Source organism: Dendrobates tinctorius, unplaced genomic scaffold, assembly GCF_039654945.1.
Source record: "Dendrobates tinctorius isolate UK_male_01 unplaced genomic scaffold, ASM3965494v1 ptg000049l, whole genome shotgun sequence".
Classification (NCBI taxonomy): domain Eukaryota; kingdom Metazoa; phylum Chordata; class Amphibia; order Anura; family Dendrobatidae; genus Dendrobates; species Dendrobates tinctorius.
In genome coordinates, this window is record NW_027361717.1 from 9497459 (window position 1) to 9513080 (window position 15622).

The window sequence follows — 15622 nt, forward strand, 5'->3', positions numbered from 1 at the left end:
AAAGAGGGGGTAATCTGTCTCCATGGTGGAGAGTTTGGGTGGTCTCTGACAGCAGGCTCCCAGCTTCTGTGTGCGCTCTCTTGACAGCAGATTATTCTGGAATGACATTCCTTAATAGTACATAGAGCGGCCCAACCTTTTAAGACTATGAGCCAGTCACAAGTAGTTAGAAGACACCAGCAAAGTTAGGACGCAGCATGTCGAGATCCCAAACAAATAGCAGTCGTAAGTCATAAAGAAGTCATTGCTGGAAGTGAAAAAGGGAGAGGAACTAGGAAAGCGTCAGCACGAAAAAGGCAGGGAAGAGACGAGCAGTACTCCTTTATTTTATATTACTGGCAGCTGTTGGGAAAATATTTCATGGTGTTATGAAGAGCCAAGTAAGGAAACCACAGAGAACCAAGGAAAAAAAAAAATTAAAAATAAAAATTGGATCAAATCAGTAAGCCACAACAAGGACCATAACGAAATACAATTTGGTTTTAATAAGACATCACAGAACCTCATTTAATAATTATAAAAAATAAAATAAAACAGGTGCCAGTGCAGGCAAATAATGACAAGAATTACTAAATTATATTACTCCCCATACTCTCATTATCAAAAATAGTTTGAAAATCTTCTTGCAAAAACAAAAAAATAATACAAGGAGAAGAAGGGGCAGATGGGACCTGTGTGGGGAGCGAGTTATACAGGACAGACATTACACCTTCCTATGGCTTTTTGCCTTGATTTTTCCCCTACACAGCAGATCTACCGGACATTCACAAGGAGGACATCGTGAAACGAAACAAGACGGGACAAAGTGTCACTCACACGGTGTGGTACGGAGGCATTTCTCTGCATCCCAAACCAATCTTCTAAGAAGCAGCAGATAAGAACTCGAGAAATCTTACATCCCAACGCTATTCATGGTGAATCATCTGGCCAACTTACTAATCAGACTTCTTCCCATCTAGAGACTCCATTGTCCAGCACAATTGAAATGATTGAGTCATGATTGCCTAAGATTTTGATCAAATCTGTCCAAAATAATGAGACAAGTGTAACCACCGATCACTGCAGAAGCTGGACCTTCCTATCCAGACAATGTCAGAACGTGGAGGCAACCAACCATGGCTAACATGTCCTAATCCTCAAAGACAGAATGAGAAAAGCCTGACCCACTGGTAACAGCCTGGACTTACAGCAAGATACTCGCTCCATCAGGATATTGTGTGAACAGGGACTACAAAAAGGATAGTGGAGACGTGGTGTATCAACATATGAAAAATACCTGCAGTGACAACCATGCGAAGGCCAGACTACACCACCGGTATTACCTCCATCCACTTCTAGCGCACAGTTAATGTCTTCCTCACAATAACAAATCTGAAGGTGGAGAAAAGGCCAGAATGCAGAAATCTGATAAATGGAAATGGCCAACTTCAACAGCAGAGCCTCCCGAATCCTGAGTGGTGTGATTGCACATACTCTGCTGGGTGTAGTAGATGACTACCTACATCGGGCACTCGAGAAGCGCATTTCCCTTTTAAAAAAAAAAAAAAAAAAAAAATAATATGTAATAGGGACACAAATATAATGTAACATCCCACCTGTGCAAGTAAAATACCACATCAGGTCTCAATAAGTTAATGAATTTCTGCATTTATAACACTAATATCAGTGATTTAAATTTGAGGGAAAAACTATCGACAGCAACAGAAAAGGAAGTTGTACTTAATGTCCATATCAACACAATGCATCGAGCCACATAAGATTTCGACCATGAAATCTAGAATACTCCAATTCTAAATGTATACAACATGAAGGCTTTACCTGAGAGTCAGAAGATCCAGAAGAACATTCCCCGCTATCAATACTGCTATTAAGTGCGATGTAGCACAATGGAGGTGATGGAGCTTTGATAGTCACATGCAACAGCCTGTGTTTGGACATGATCAATATACAGTTCATGTATGTAGAGTCTACATCACATGCATCCTCCAGCTATTAAAAACAGGTCACATTAGAAAAAAAAAAAAAAATACTTTAACGGTAAATCCATTTCAAGGTATCTACTCCCATAAACTTTTAAGTGGTAAGGACATTAAAAAGTAACTTAAGTCTATGTAATATACTTCATTACCTAATTGTGCGCCTTTCTCTCCTAAAGACAATGCTGAAAGTGCTGTTTTATCTGCCCAGCTCATGCTTTTTAGAAGCTGTTTTCAACTGCTGCTCTAGAAAGAATCTGTACTCACTTTCCTTGTGTGAGGGCCTCGGCGCCCTGCCCCATACTCAGTGAGGGTCCGTGACAGTTCTGCTAGAGCAGCAGGTGAAAGCATTTTGTGCAAAGTATGAGCAGGGCAGATAAAACAGTACTTTCAACATCACGTTTGGGAGAAAAGGAAGCAAAATAAAAGGCAAATCAAATATATAACAGTCATAACTTTGCAAATGCTAATAACCACAACAAATTAAATAAAGTGTCCACTCTTTAAAAAGGACTAGTAAACTATATCCCATTGGAAAAGTAGATGATTGCTATTAAATGTTATCCACAACATTGCAAGATACTTGTTCACAGAAAAGGTGACATTTTGCTAACCAGTGCGGATCAGAGCTCCACCAGACTCCAGATTGTGGTTATAAAATGTGCCATCGCACTTGTGCACCATCACTCCACAGAACTTCCGGAGACCGCCCTACATTGAATGAGGCCATTTCAAGACCTTGCCTCGTGAGCAGTGGTGGTCTGGGGACCCTGCACTGATCAGCAAGTTATCACCTCTCATGTATGTAGATGAGATCTTGCAATGTTAGAAATAACCTTTTGAGTTAAGAAGAGATAATATCCAGCACACCCTACAATGACTCGAAGGGCAGAAATGCCCTCAACACGACATGATATTTGCGTTGACGAATAGCAAAGAGAGGAAAGAAAAAAAAAAAAAAAAAAAAAAGTTGTGAACAAATCATACACGACTCTTGGGCGTCTTGGCCTAATTTAGGAAATTCTTTCAAAAGGATGAGAGGCACCATGCCAGCTCATTGTATAGCAAACTACAGATCCTGTAAAGGTACTCAAGATGCAGATGGTGAATGGTTCTCAGATTTACTCTATATTCGATGTGGTGTACTTAGAAAAACATTGGGTGACAAGGTAGTTCTGTCTTGTGACAAATAATTTAATATCTAAAATCTGTTCCATTAGTGCATTAGTAACAGATTAGGGTCACAAGAAGCAGTCACAAGACCAGGACCCCCCCATGGTTTATAATAAGATGGACTTTGAGCCAAACGTAGATCAGATTTTCTTGTTTCAAAGGGAGTCAAGAAGTCTTGCGGCCATAAGAGATGCTAAAATATGGCCACATTTCAGCCATCTGAAAGTAGCACAACTCAACTACATAATGGAAGTAGCAGGCTGCTTCATAATTGCCTAGTGTGGACATTATATTGAGTTGACGTGAAACAAGTGACACATGTACAATTACATTTGTGGCAGAACTTGTCTCTAAGCCTCAAAAGAAAAGAAAAAAAAAGTCTGATAATTGCAGCCCTGTTGTCCTGTTCTCTAAAGGACTGATCCGAAAATACAAGACGTACAAGTCTGACATCTTCCATCCGTTCCAGGCAGATGGTCACTATGATTAGAGGTAAAGGAGGCCACATACATATGATATTCAGTACACCCACCATGTGTATAGACATTTTTATAAAACGATAACTGTGAACCATCGACTAACAAGTCATCTAGCAGACATGACTTACAGCTCCAAGATCTCATCTAGGACATTCGTAAGTGTTGGGGAGATGACGAGGACTGAAGGATGGGTTACTTCTTTGGAATGCAGCGTGTACGTTAGAGGGGGATGTGATTTATCATTAAATTTACAGGGATAGGGGGATATATTGCTGAATGTAACCCTCATATGGATAGTTTCAATCTAAACTACCATGGAATTTGGAATTCTAGATGTAAAGATCAAGCATTTTAATTGCCCATTATAGCTATGGATGCAGATGGCTATGGTTAAAACAATGTATGACAGGAAACAAGAGGTTGTTGTGAGGTTGCTCTTTCTTGCCAAAGATCATTTTCTATAAATCAGGTGCATCAGAGAAATTTAAAAAAAAAAAAAAAAATATCTTCTCGTCAAACCCTCATTGTGAAGAATAGAAAACCGACGAATGACGTTAGGGTTCCAGTTCCTCCTACAACAGAATTCTTCACCCCGTCCTCCCACCCAGTCCCGAGCCCACAAACATGAACACATAACTTAGCAATAAACACACTTGATACAAGTGATCTATATGCAGAAGCTCTGGCAAGTAAACCCAACAGAACCATAGCTGCCATAAAACTGCAACCATTTTCCAGCCAGGAAAAAGCCGGCTCAACTAACAGTCAAATCGCAAGTCTATCGCTTCATCTAAACTTTTGTCATCGTGGGAAGTGGCAGCTAAAAACGTCGCTACGGGAGAACCCGCAACATTAATGACACTGGCACTTGTGCTGGCATTGCGCACGGCAATGCTGGTCACATTAATGCCCAAAGTAAGCCGGGTCTGTTCTAAAGCCTTCTCGGGCACCGCAAACGCCTCCAGCTTTTTCTCCCCATTTGCCATGTAAGAGTTTTGGCAGCCACGGCAAATACAGTCCAGACAAGCTTTCCGATTGGAGTAGCAAGGACATCGCTGGCCTCGGCATGTAAGAACACTTGGATTTTGAGTAGCACGTCCGCATTTGCAGCCTTTTTTTTCTGGAGGCTTTTTATAAACAGTTTTCGTTGGGCTCCCAGGAACCACATTATTGCTGGGGAGTTTGTCCTTCATCTTGTCCTTAGTTTTCAGCAATGGTGGCTTGGATTTTGGATGTGTTTTCTTATGCATGTGCTCAGGATTTTTCTTCAAGGTTTTATTGGATAAAAGAATAGTCTTGCTGATTTTAGATGAGCTTCCCCCATTGGGGACTGTAACAATGGGCTGCAAGAAGTTTCTATTTTCCCGAGTTAGTAGAAAAGGAGTCTGGGCTGGCCCTAGGATAATGCTGGAGATGGGAAGTGGCAGAACTTTCTCGCTGTCGCTCTCGGAACGTGACCGCTTGCGGTTTGTTTTCACCATTTTTAGGGTCGCTGCTGTACAGGAGACACCAAGAGGTGGCACGTGGCTGTCAGACAACAGAACAGTATGTGTAAGGGGTTGCGGGCAAATATCCAAAAAAGTTCCATTTGACATGGAGGTGTCCAGAGTGTGATGCAGGTCACAGTCAGTGACGTCTGAACTGGAAACAGTTTCTAGACTCTGGAGAACTTCCTCTACACTAAGCAGCAGAGGGTCACTGCTTTTCAGGTCATCACTATAGCCACATATATCGAGTCCAGCTGCACATAGTTCACTAGTGGACACCGGGTCACAGACCGTCTCCAAGCTCTCTGACAAATCCTCAGTTTTAATATCAACAGCTGTGCAACAGAGATCAATGGTGCCGGGGCTTTCAGGCGACGAGATATTTATAGTTTCAGACGACAGCCCGTTGCAGTTGGGCAAACCATTCGCAACTGTGCATTCACTATGGAAATCGGGTGTATGTTGGGGAATGGGGCAGAGGTTTGCCTCGGGTTCAGTAGCTAGTTCTGAATTAGAAGGTAAGGAGAAATGAGAAGGACACAGCGGTGAGGGGGGCTCAGAAGTTTTTCCATGTTCCTCCTCAGGTGTAGATTCTTCAGGAAGAAATGCCAAAATGTCACCCGAGCAATCAGGAGTATTTAATAGGTCCTGTGCCAGCGGTGTGTGAGTGATGTACTCACAAAGCTTTTTGTAGCAGCTCACCAAGATGCCCAGTTGCGTGTTCTCCTCAAACTGGTCATAGTCCTTACACCAGCTGCAGGAGGGCTTCATCATCATCTTCTTGCCTTTGCACTGCTTGCAGACGTAATGTTGACAAGTTGAATTGATTGGAGATATGGGGTCTTCAAGCAAGTTTCCTGGTAAGAAAAACAAAGATTTGGTACAGTTAATTCTCTAGACACAAATACTGGTAATAAAAGCCAAAAGCGGTATATTACATCACATACTGATTGGTGTGAGATGTACACGGTCTGTATAAGCCACTACATGATGGCTGTGAGGCTCCGCACTGTCCTTAAAGCAAGATCAACCCTCCAAGCCACATATACAGTAGGTATGCAGTCCGTAGAAGATAAAGGTGACGGTGGGTTTACATTTCAATCTGTTTCTGCAGTCCAGGGAAATCAGCGGTGTTATCCATATGCAGATGAGGCATTAAAGGAGCTGTCCAATCCAAATTGATAATCTGGAGTCACACAGAGTGACTGCAGATTTGACTCCCCCAGCACCCACACTGTGCGCTGCAGAGATTCGCCAGTTTCTGACCCGGGGCCGGAGGGTATGTATGAGCTATACATACTCCCGGCTAGTGAGCATGGACCTGCTCTCCTCCATAACCATGTATAGGGCTAGGCCGCACCCCATCTTGTGACGTGGCCAAATAAAGGACATGGCCTAGCTCTATACAATTGTATGGAGAGCGAGGCCATGCCTACTGACCGGGAGTACATATAGCACATACATACCCTCTCCGGCCCTGGGTCTGAAACTGGCGAATCTCTGCAGCGCAGTGTGCGTGCGCTGGGGGAGGGGGGAATTTGGACTTGACAAACCCTTGAAGTGCTCTAGTCGTGACAAAGCACTTAACCTTGGGAATCAAAGGCTCCTTGTTTCTACATCCCGCACCACCCTCTTCAGGCCACTATCTGATTTCTTTGCCCAGCAGCTGGTATCACACAGACTGGCCATCAAGCTAAAGAGGCTTGTGTTGACCAGGGAAATCACCTCAAGAGGAAGAGGCTTGGAAATGCCCAATTTACATGAATATAACTGCTTGCAACAGATAGAAATATAAATCATTTGACACCTTTATATAAGGGTTATAGGGATGGAAGTCCCCTTAAAAGGGAATCTGTCACCACTTTTCTGTCCTACCAGCTAAAAATATTTTATTCAGTATCAGCTATGCATTCCCTAAATACTTATGTAACACCCCCCCCCCCCGACTCATGTATCACCCATAAAAACCTTTTACATTTCTCCCGCGCTGTATGCTAATAGGGTCCATCGGGCGTGACTTCGGGTCACTCACTCCACCCCTCTCCTTGGCTGCTGCACGCAGTCCTTGACGTGGATGACAGAGATCGCTGCGAGTTATCATGCCTGAGCAGTCAAATGGTTTCTTGGGCAAACTATACTGCACGCGCGTGAGAAACCATTTGACTGTGCAGGCGTGATAATTCGTAGCAATCTGCATCATCCATGTCAAGGACTGCGTGCAGCAGCCAAGGAGAGGGGTGGAGTAAGTGACCCAAAGTCACACCCATCGGACCGGACGGACCCTGTTAGCATACATTGCGGGAGAAATATAAAAGGTTTTTATGGGTGATACATGGGGAGTCAGAAGGTTACCTAAGTATTTAGGGAATGAATAGCTGACAGTGAATTATATTTTTAGCTGGTAGGGCAGAAAAGTGCTGACAGGTTCCCTTTAATGCTTCTGTAAGTGAGCATGACACAATAAGGTACATATAGCCTATGGCAGATGGTGGACACCATGTCCAGACAGCACAGCCTCACAATACAGGTGGGCTTTTTTGTGCTCCAAACTTCTTTTGTGTGGTGTCTGTCTTTGTGTCAACTAAGCGCGGTTATACAACTGTTCCAGTAACTCCACCTTATCTGCTGGCTCAGTGCACACATGCATGGCTGCACAGACATTGTGGTGTCTGAATCAGATGCTATATCAGGTCAGCGGCTCCCACGTTGTCGTACAGAGACATGAATTCTTCCCCACAGCGGGCCATAAGCTTTATTTATGGCATTTAGTCCTAGCTTTACCAGACATTTAACCCAGGAAACATCTAAACTTGTGCAAAAATGTAAAAAGACTGCAAGGTTGTGGCAGTTTCATGCCACGCATGGAGTTTACGCTCATCACCTAGAAATAAAAAGGCCACACACGAGGACCATAATCTGCATAGACAATGACGCCTGCTCTAAACTTGAGTTGCCTTTCATGGCCAGCATATACATGTGGTGCAATGTCAACGTACAACATCTCACATGGAGAAAACCTCCTGCAGCTCATCACGGCCCTCATGTATCCCTACACCAAGGCATACAAAAAAGCAGAATAGTCTGCGAGTGTTTTCTCCCTGCTGTCAGCACTAACACTCCCCCAGCACATACCAGCGATTAAGATGTCCAACACAGAGGAGGCGCTGCACAGCACCAATCGTGTGATAAGGGACGGCTTACAAGAAAAAAGGGAAGAGGCCGACAGTCACCAATGTACAGCGAGAGCCGCACCTCCAGCACAGACACAACACAGGAAGACAAGGGGAGTGTGCTGCACTAATTTCACACAATCAGTATGCCATTGTATTTAGCTGTGCAATAAACGCAGCATCTTACAGTTCCAGAAAAGGGGACGAGATTTCTGGAAATCTCATGCCGTTATTTTTTAGACTCCTCTGCAATGCATATGTGAAATCTGCTACATATCTCTTGGGCACACTGAGGTTTATGTGCAGATTTTCATTGTAAGCAGAATATCTACAGGTATACATGTTTTTAATGTACTTTGCTATGGAAAAGCAAAACGTAGTGCAAAAGTGCACACATGGTTATATCAATAACAGTCTGAATGTGTGTTCAGGTTCTTCAGATGTGCATGGCACGATCACGGGTCGCTCAGTGTGTGGGCTGCCACTGCTCATGGCAGCACATATCCTACATACACAGGATGATGCCCTACCGAGAACAATGATCTTTTGTACGGCCAATAAATCATTTCACCCTATGATCGAGCATTTCGCTTGTTCGTTGGGTGATCAGCAGCCTGTTTACATTGCAAGATTATTGGGAAATGAACCTTGCTTGGAACACTCATCCCTGATAACCGTGCACTATAAATGGTCCTTCCCCTTATAAGACTAAAGGGGCCAAAGTGACATTAATCCAAAATATCAGACTGTAATTGCGCTCACCAATTCATTTCCACAGCAGAAAAAGCTGGCTATATTGTGATATAGGCATAAATCCTGAAAGTGAAACTGAACGTGTACTCAGTGGGACTTTTGACAGAGGACATTACCAAGACCAGCTCTTCATACAACCATCTTGCAGGGGTTGCCCAGGTTTGGGGATAAAGTCTGCAGTCACTATGTGACAGCAGACTTGTGAATGCCCAGCACACGTTGTCACAATTCTCTGATGCTGGGAAACAGAAGGGCACGTGAGCGCAAGTTTTGCGATTTGAACCCATGCGGCTGGTCACATGCTGACTAGACATGCACTACCTCACTTAATACAAATGGATCGAGTCTAGTTGGACAAGTCTAGTAGGAATGTGGCTGGAAGTATGCAAATCACCTACTTGGGGGGGGGGTCACATGATTGCCCGGTCCCGGCAAGGGAGAATCGTGACAGCACACACTGTGACCACAGACTTGTGACGCGCTCTGCATTTCAGAAGAGTGAAAAATTTGCGCTTTTGTTTTTTTTTTACTTCCTTATCACTTTTCTAAAAATCAAACATAGCTTACAGAAAGGTGGCATGGCTGTGCAGCAAATTTACAGTAATGCATGTCAGAAAATACCGCTTAAAGAAATTGTCCACTGCTTGGACAACTTCTCATACTCCACGACTGGCACTGATAAAATAAAGCGTATACTGCCCTCCTGTGTTGGCACTGTTACCGCGGTGTCGGCACTCCGTCTCCCGTGACACCAATCAGTGCTAGCATCACTGTCCTCACCTCCTGCTGAACTGAGAAGGAAGAGGCAGTCTGAGATCAGCAGCAGCCCTGACTCCCTCTTCATGTTCAATTTGTCCAAAGGGAAAGAGTGACGTCAGGGCCCTTGGGGCGCCAGGGTCACAACAACCGCACAGAAGCCCCGGGATAGTGAGTGCTGCCACCATGGGAATAGCGCCGGCACAAGAGGGACAGACGTTTTGATCAAGGGCTTTTCCTAGTAGTGGTGAACCCCACCAAGACAAAAAAAAAAAAGTTTTGCAGCAATGATCCCAGAAAACTGATGACGTGGGCTGCCAGTACCAGTTCATCATACATAGTACGCTCACTCAGACGTATGTGAAACCTCAACCATGTGTCGCCGTGATACATACATGCTTACAAGACTGACTGGCAGCCAGTGCGTACTACTCGCACCACGACACACAGATGTGTGATGTTCATGTGTAACACATAGGCCAGGTATAGAGATGTGTCATGGCAACCTGAACAATTGTGCGGCTTGATGATATTTCAGAGCTGACAGGTGCAACCTACAGCAAGCAAGTGGAGACGGTAGTCAGCTCGTGTATACAGGGAGTACACAAGTGCTGACTCCCTCGCTAATAGGCCACTAGGACTCTTGCAGACTTCCAGGGAAAATCAGTCCAAGCACAAACCACAAAGCACAGACAGTCCATGGGCCATTCCGGTATATGTCTACCAGGCTGTGGAGAAAAGGTCTGGAGCCTGCAGGCAATGCATTGAGATTCCTGCTTAGACAGGAGTTTCCCGGACTTCTGCATGAGCCCTTAGCTCAGCATGGGAGCTGTAGACACTGTACCTGTAGAAATGTAGATGTAATGAGGAGCACAGCAGACACCACCCCGGGCCACATGTGGCAGCACTGGGAGGCAGCACACACCATCCTGTCCACATGTAGCCAGCACACACCCCACAGCGCTGGGAGGCAGCACACACCATCCTGTCCACATGTAGTGGCTCACACCCCACAGCTCTGGGAGGCAGCACACTCCACCCTGGGCCACATGTGGCAGCTCACACCCCGCAGCTCTGGGAGGCAGCACACTCCACCCTGGGCCACATGTGGCAGCTCACACCCCACAGCACTGGGGGGCAGCACACACCACCCTAGGCCACATGTAGCACTCACACCCCGCAGCTCTGGGGGGCAGCACACACCACCCTGGGCCACATGTAGCAGCTCACACCCCGCAGCACTGGGAGGCAGCACACACCATCCTGTCCACATGTAGCAGCTCACACCCCACAGCGCTGGGAGGCAGCACACACCATCCTGTCCACATGTAGTGGCTCACACCCCACAGCTCTGGGAGGCAGCACACACCACCCTGGGCCACATGTAGCAGCTCACACCCCGCAGCACTGGGAGGCAGCACACACCATCCTGTCCACATGTAGAGGCTCAAACCCCGCAGCGCTGGGAGGCAGCACACACCATCCTGTCCACATGTAGAGGCTCACACCCCACAGCACTGGGGGGCAGCACACACCACCCTGGGCCACATGTAGCACTCACACCCCGCAGCTCTGGGGGGCAGCACACACCACCCTGGGCCACATGTAGCAGCTCACACCCCGCAGCACTGGGAGGCAGCACACACCATCCTGTCCACATGTAGCAGCTCACACCACACACCATCCTGTCCACATGTAGAGGCTCAAACCCCGCAGCGCTGGGAGGCAGCACACACCATCCTGTCCACATGTAGCGGCTCACACCCCGCAGCACTGGGAGGCAGCAGACACCATCCTGTCCACATGTAGCGGCTCACACCCCGCAGCACTGGGAGGCAGAACACACCATCCTGTCCACATGTAGCGGCTCACACCCCGCAGCACTGGGAGGCAGCAGACACCATCCTGTCCACATGTGGCAGCTCACACCCCACAGCACTGGGAGGCAGCACACACCATCCTGTCCACATGTAGCAGCTCACACCACACACCATCCTGTCCACATGTAGAGGCTCAAACCCCGCAGCACTGGGAGGCAGAACACACCATCCTGTCCACATGTAGCGGCTCACACCCCGCAGCACTGGGAGGCAGAACACACCATCCTGTCCACATGTAGCGGCTCACACCCCGCAGCACTGGGAGGCAGCACACACCATCCTGTCCACATGTAGCGGCTCACACCCCACAGCACTGGGAGGCAGCACACACCATCCTGTCCACATGTAGCGGCTCACACCCCACAGCAGCAGACACCATCCTGTCCACATGTGGCAGCTCACACCCCGCAACTCTGGGGGGCAGCACACACCACCCTGGGCCACATGTAGCAGCTCACACCCCGCAGCACTGGGAGGCAGCACACACCATCCTGTCCACATGTAGAGGCTCAAACCCCGCAGCGCTGGGAGGCAGCACACACCATCCTGTCCACATGTAGAGGCTCACACCCCACAGCACTGGGGGGCAGCACACACCACCCTGGGCCACATGTAGCACTCACACCCCGCAGCTCTGGGGGGCAGCACACACCACCCTGGGCCACATGTAGCAGCTCACACCCCGCAGCACTGGGAGGCAGCACACACCATCCTGTCCACATGTAGCAGCTCACACCACACACCATCCTGTCCACATGTAGAGGCTCAAACCCCGCAGCGCTGGGAGGCAGCACACACCATCCTGTCCACATGTAGCGGCTCACACCCCGCAGCACTGGGAGGCAGCAGACACCATCCTGTCCACATGTAGCGGCTCACACCCCGCAGCACTGGGAGGCAGAACACACCATCCTGTCCACATGTAGCGGCTCACACCCCGCAGCACTGGGAGGCAGCAGACACCATCCTGTCCACATGTGGCAGCTCACACCCCACAGCACTGGGAGGCAGCACACACCATCCTGTCCACATGTAGCAGCTCACACCACACACCATCCTGTCCACATGTAGCGGCTCACACCCCGCAGCACTGGGAGGCAGAACACACCATCCTGTCCACATGTAGCGGCTCACACCCCGCAGCACTGGGAGGCAGCACACACCATCCTGTCCACATGTAGCGGCTCACACCCCACAGCAGCAGACACCATCCTGTCCACATGTGGCAGCTCACACCCCGCAACTCTGGGGGGCAGCACACACCACCCCGGGACACATGTGGCAGCTCACACCCCACAGCGCTGGGAGACAGCACACATCATCCTGTCCACATGAAGCGGCTCACAACCCACAGCTCTGGGAGGCAGAACACACCATCCTGTCCACATGTGGCAGCACACAGCCCACAGCTCTGGGAGGCAGCACACACCACCCCGGGCCACATGTGGCAGCTCACACCCCACAGCAGCGCTCACACCCCACAGCAGCGCTCACACCCCCGCTCACCGCAGACACAGCAGGCCAGGGCCTGCCTGAAGAAGGGCAGCATCCTGCAGATCTCGGCGGCAGAGGCCTGGGGGTCCCCGGGGTCGTAGTTCAGCACCAGTCGGCTCGCTGAGATGAACAGAGAGGTGGCATTCACCGGGTTCATTGCAGCCTCCTCCCAGGTGCGGGCTCCACATGCAGAGAATCAGATGCGCGGCTCTCGGGCTCTCCTCCCCATGGATCGGCGGCCTGAACACTGCGGGCTCCCTGCACATGTCCCCGCTCCTCACCCCCAGGTCATGGCCTCTGGGGGGCGCTGTCTAGTGCAGCCTCGCCGGGGTCCTCATCATCACATCCCGTCCTCCTCCATCCGCAGCGCAGTGTAGGCCGCAGAGGCCCCGGGCTGCTAATCCTCCGCCTAGGCCTCCTCCGCGGCTGCAGTGCCTGACAGGAAACGGCTCCGGCCGGGTTCTCAGTGATGGGCCTGCAGAACACAGGCCGAGCAGCATGCGTCCGGAGGATGGCGCTGTGTCCCGGCGGTGTCCGCGCGCTGCCGGTATTATTGTATGTTTAGGGGGGAGGGGCAGCTGGTGACGTCGCGAACGCGCCTGGTCTTCGTTCAATCTCCGGTCCAGCCGCGCTCCCAGTGGCGGGAAAGACGGTCAGGTGACCCGCGCGCGCACTCGGTGCTCGTCACCGGGAGGAAACGAAAAAAAATAAAAGGCGTGGCCGCAGCTATGGGCAGTGAAGGAGTGCGCTATGGAGACGCGCAGGCGCAGTAGTGGTAAAGAGGCGAGGCAGGACGATGAACCTATGGCGCAGGGAGGGCGGCCCGCGAGTTTGCACTTCGAAGGGAGGTTGTGTAGTGGGAGTGTCAGGGAAGTGACAGTCTCTGGGAGCTGCAGCCGCTCATTGGCTGTGCTGCTCCGTACTTTGATTGGCTGCCAGGATGCAATTGGCCTGACGCCGATTGGTGCATCAGGGCAGCGAAGGCGCGCATTCGGGAGCGCGCTCAGTCAGTACGGGCTTGCGCCTGTGATAGTTGCTGTATGCTGTGGGCGCGCATTCCCGACCTGAGCTATACACTGTATAGGAGAGCATCCCCGTCCTGAGCTATATACTGTATAGGTGAGCATCCCCGTCCTGAGCTATACACTGTATAGGAGAGCATCCCCGTCCTGAGCTATACACTGTATAGGAGAGCATCCCCGTCCTGAGCTATATACTGTAACCAGAGCTATATACTGTATAGGAGAGCATCCCCGTCCTGAGCTATATACTGTATAGGTGAGCATCCCCGTCCTGAGCTATACACTGTATAGGAGAGCATCCCCGTCCTGAGCTATACACTGTATAGGAGAGCATCCCCGTCCTGAGCTATATACTGTATAGGTGAGCATCCCCGTCCTGAGCTATACACTGTATAGGAGAGCATCCCCGTCCTGAGCTATATACTGTATAGGTGAGCATCCCCGTCCTGAGCTATATACTGTATAGGTGAGCATCCCCGTCCTGAGCTATACACTGTATAGGAGAGCATCCCCGTCCTGAGCTATATACTGTATAGGAGAGCATCCCCGTCCTGAGCTATATACTGTAACCAGAGCTATATACTGTATAGGTGAGCATCACCGACCTGAGCTATACACTGTATAGTAGAGCATCCCCGTCCTGAGCTATATACTGTATAGGTGAGCATCCCCGTCCTGAGCTATATACTGTATAGGAGAGCATCCCCGTCCTGAGCTATATACTGTGTAGGAGAGCATCCCCGTCCTGAGCTATATACTGTATAGGAGAGCATCCCCGTCCTGAGCTATACACTGTATAGGAGAGCATCCCCGTCCTGAGCTATATACTGTGTAGGAGAGCATCCCCGTCCTGAGCTATATACTGTATAGGTGAGCATCCCCGTCCTGAGCTATATACTGTATAGGTGAGCATCCCTGTCCTGAGCTATACACTGTATAGGAGAGCATCCCGGTCCTGAGCTATATACTGTATAGGTGAGCATCCCCGTCCTGAGCTATACACTGTATAGGAGAGCATCCCCGACCTGAGCTATATACTGTATAGGAGAGCATCCCTGTCCTGAGCTATATACTGTATAGGAGAGCATCCCCGTCCTGAGCTATACACTGTATAGGAGAGCATCCCCGTCCTGAGCTATATACTGTATAGGTGAGCATCCCCGTCCTGAGCTATACACTGTATAGGAGAGCATCCCCGACCTGAGCTATATACTGTATAGGAGAGCATCCCTGTCCTGAGCTATATACTGTATAGGAGAGCATCCCCGTCCTGAGCTATATACTGTATAGGAGAGCATCCCCGTCCTGAGCTATATACTGTATAGGTGAGCATCCCCGTCCTGAGCTATACACTGTATAGGAGAGCATCCCCGTCCTGAGCTATATACTGTATAGGTGAGCATCCCCGTCCTGAGCTATACACTGTATAGGA

The 15622-nt window shown here is 49.0% G+C and overlaps 1 protein-coding gene across 2 annotated transcripts in view; it reads right to left on the bottom strand.

Moving 5' to 3' along the window:
* Positions 1 to 462: 462 nt before the first annotated feature.
* MSL2 (MSL complex subunit 2) overlaps positions 463 to 15622 on the bottom strand; it is a 59022-nt gene continuing 43862 nt past the window's right edge. Inside the window, exons 1-2 of one of the 2 annotated variants that reach the window (XM_073576494.1) lie at positions 13181 to 13968; positions 463 to 5972 (exon numbers count right to left, since the gene is read on the bottom strand). In XM_073576494.1, coding sequence (XP_073432595.1) covers positions 4387 to 5972; positions 13181 to 13325 — 1731 coding nt within the window. In that variant the 5' untranslated portion in view covers positions 13326 to 13968 and the 3' untranslated portion in view covers positions 463 to 4386. Of the gene's footprint in view, positions 5973 to 13180; positions 13969 to 15622 lie in introns of those variants that run through there. The other variant, XM_073576495.1, reaches the window with a different exon arrangement.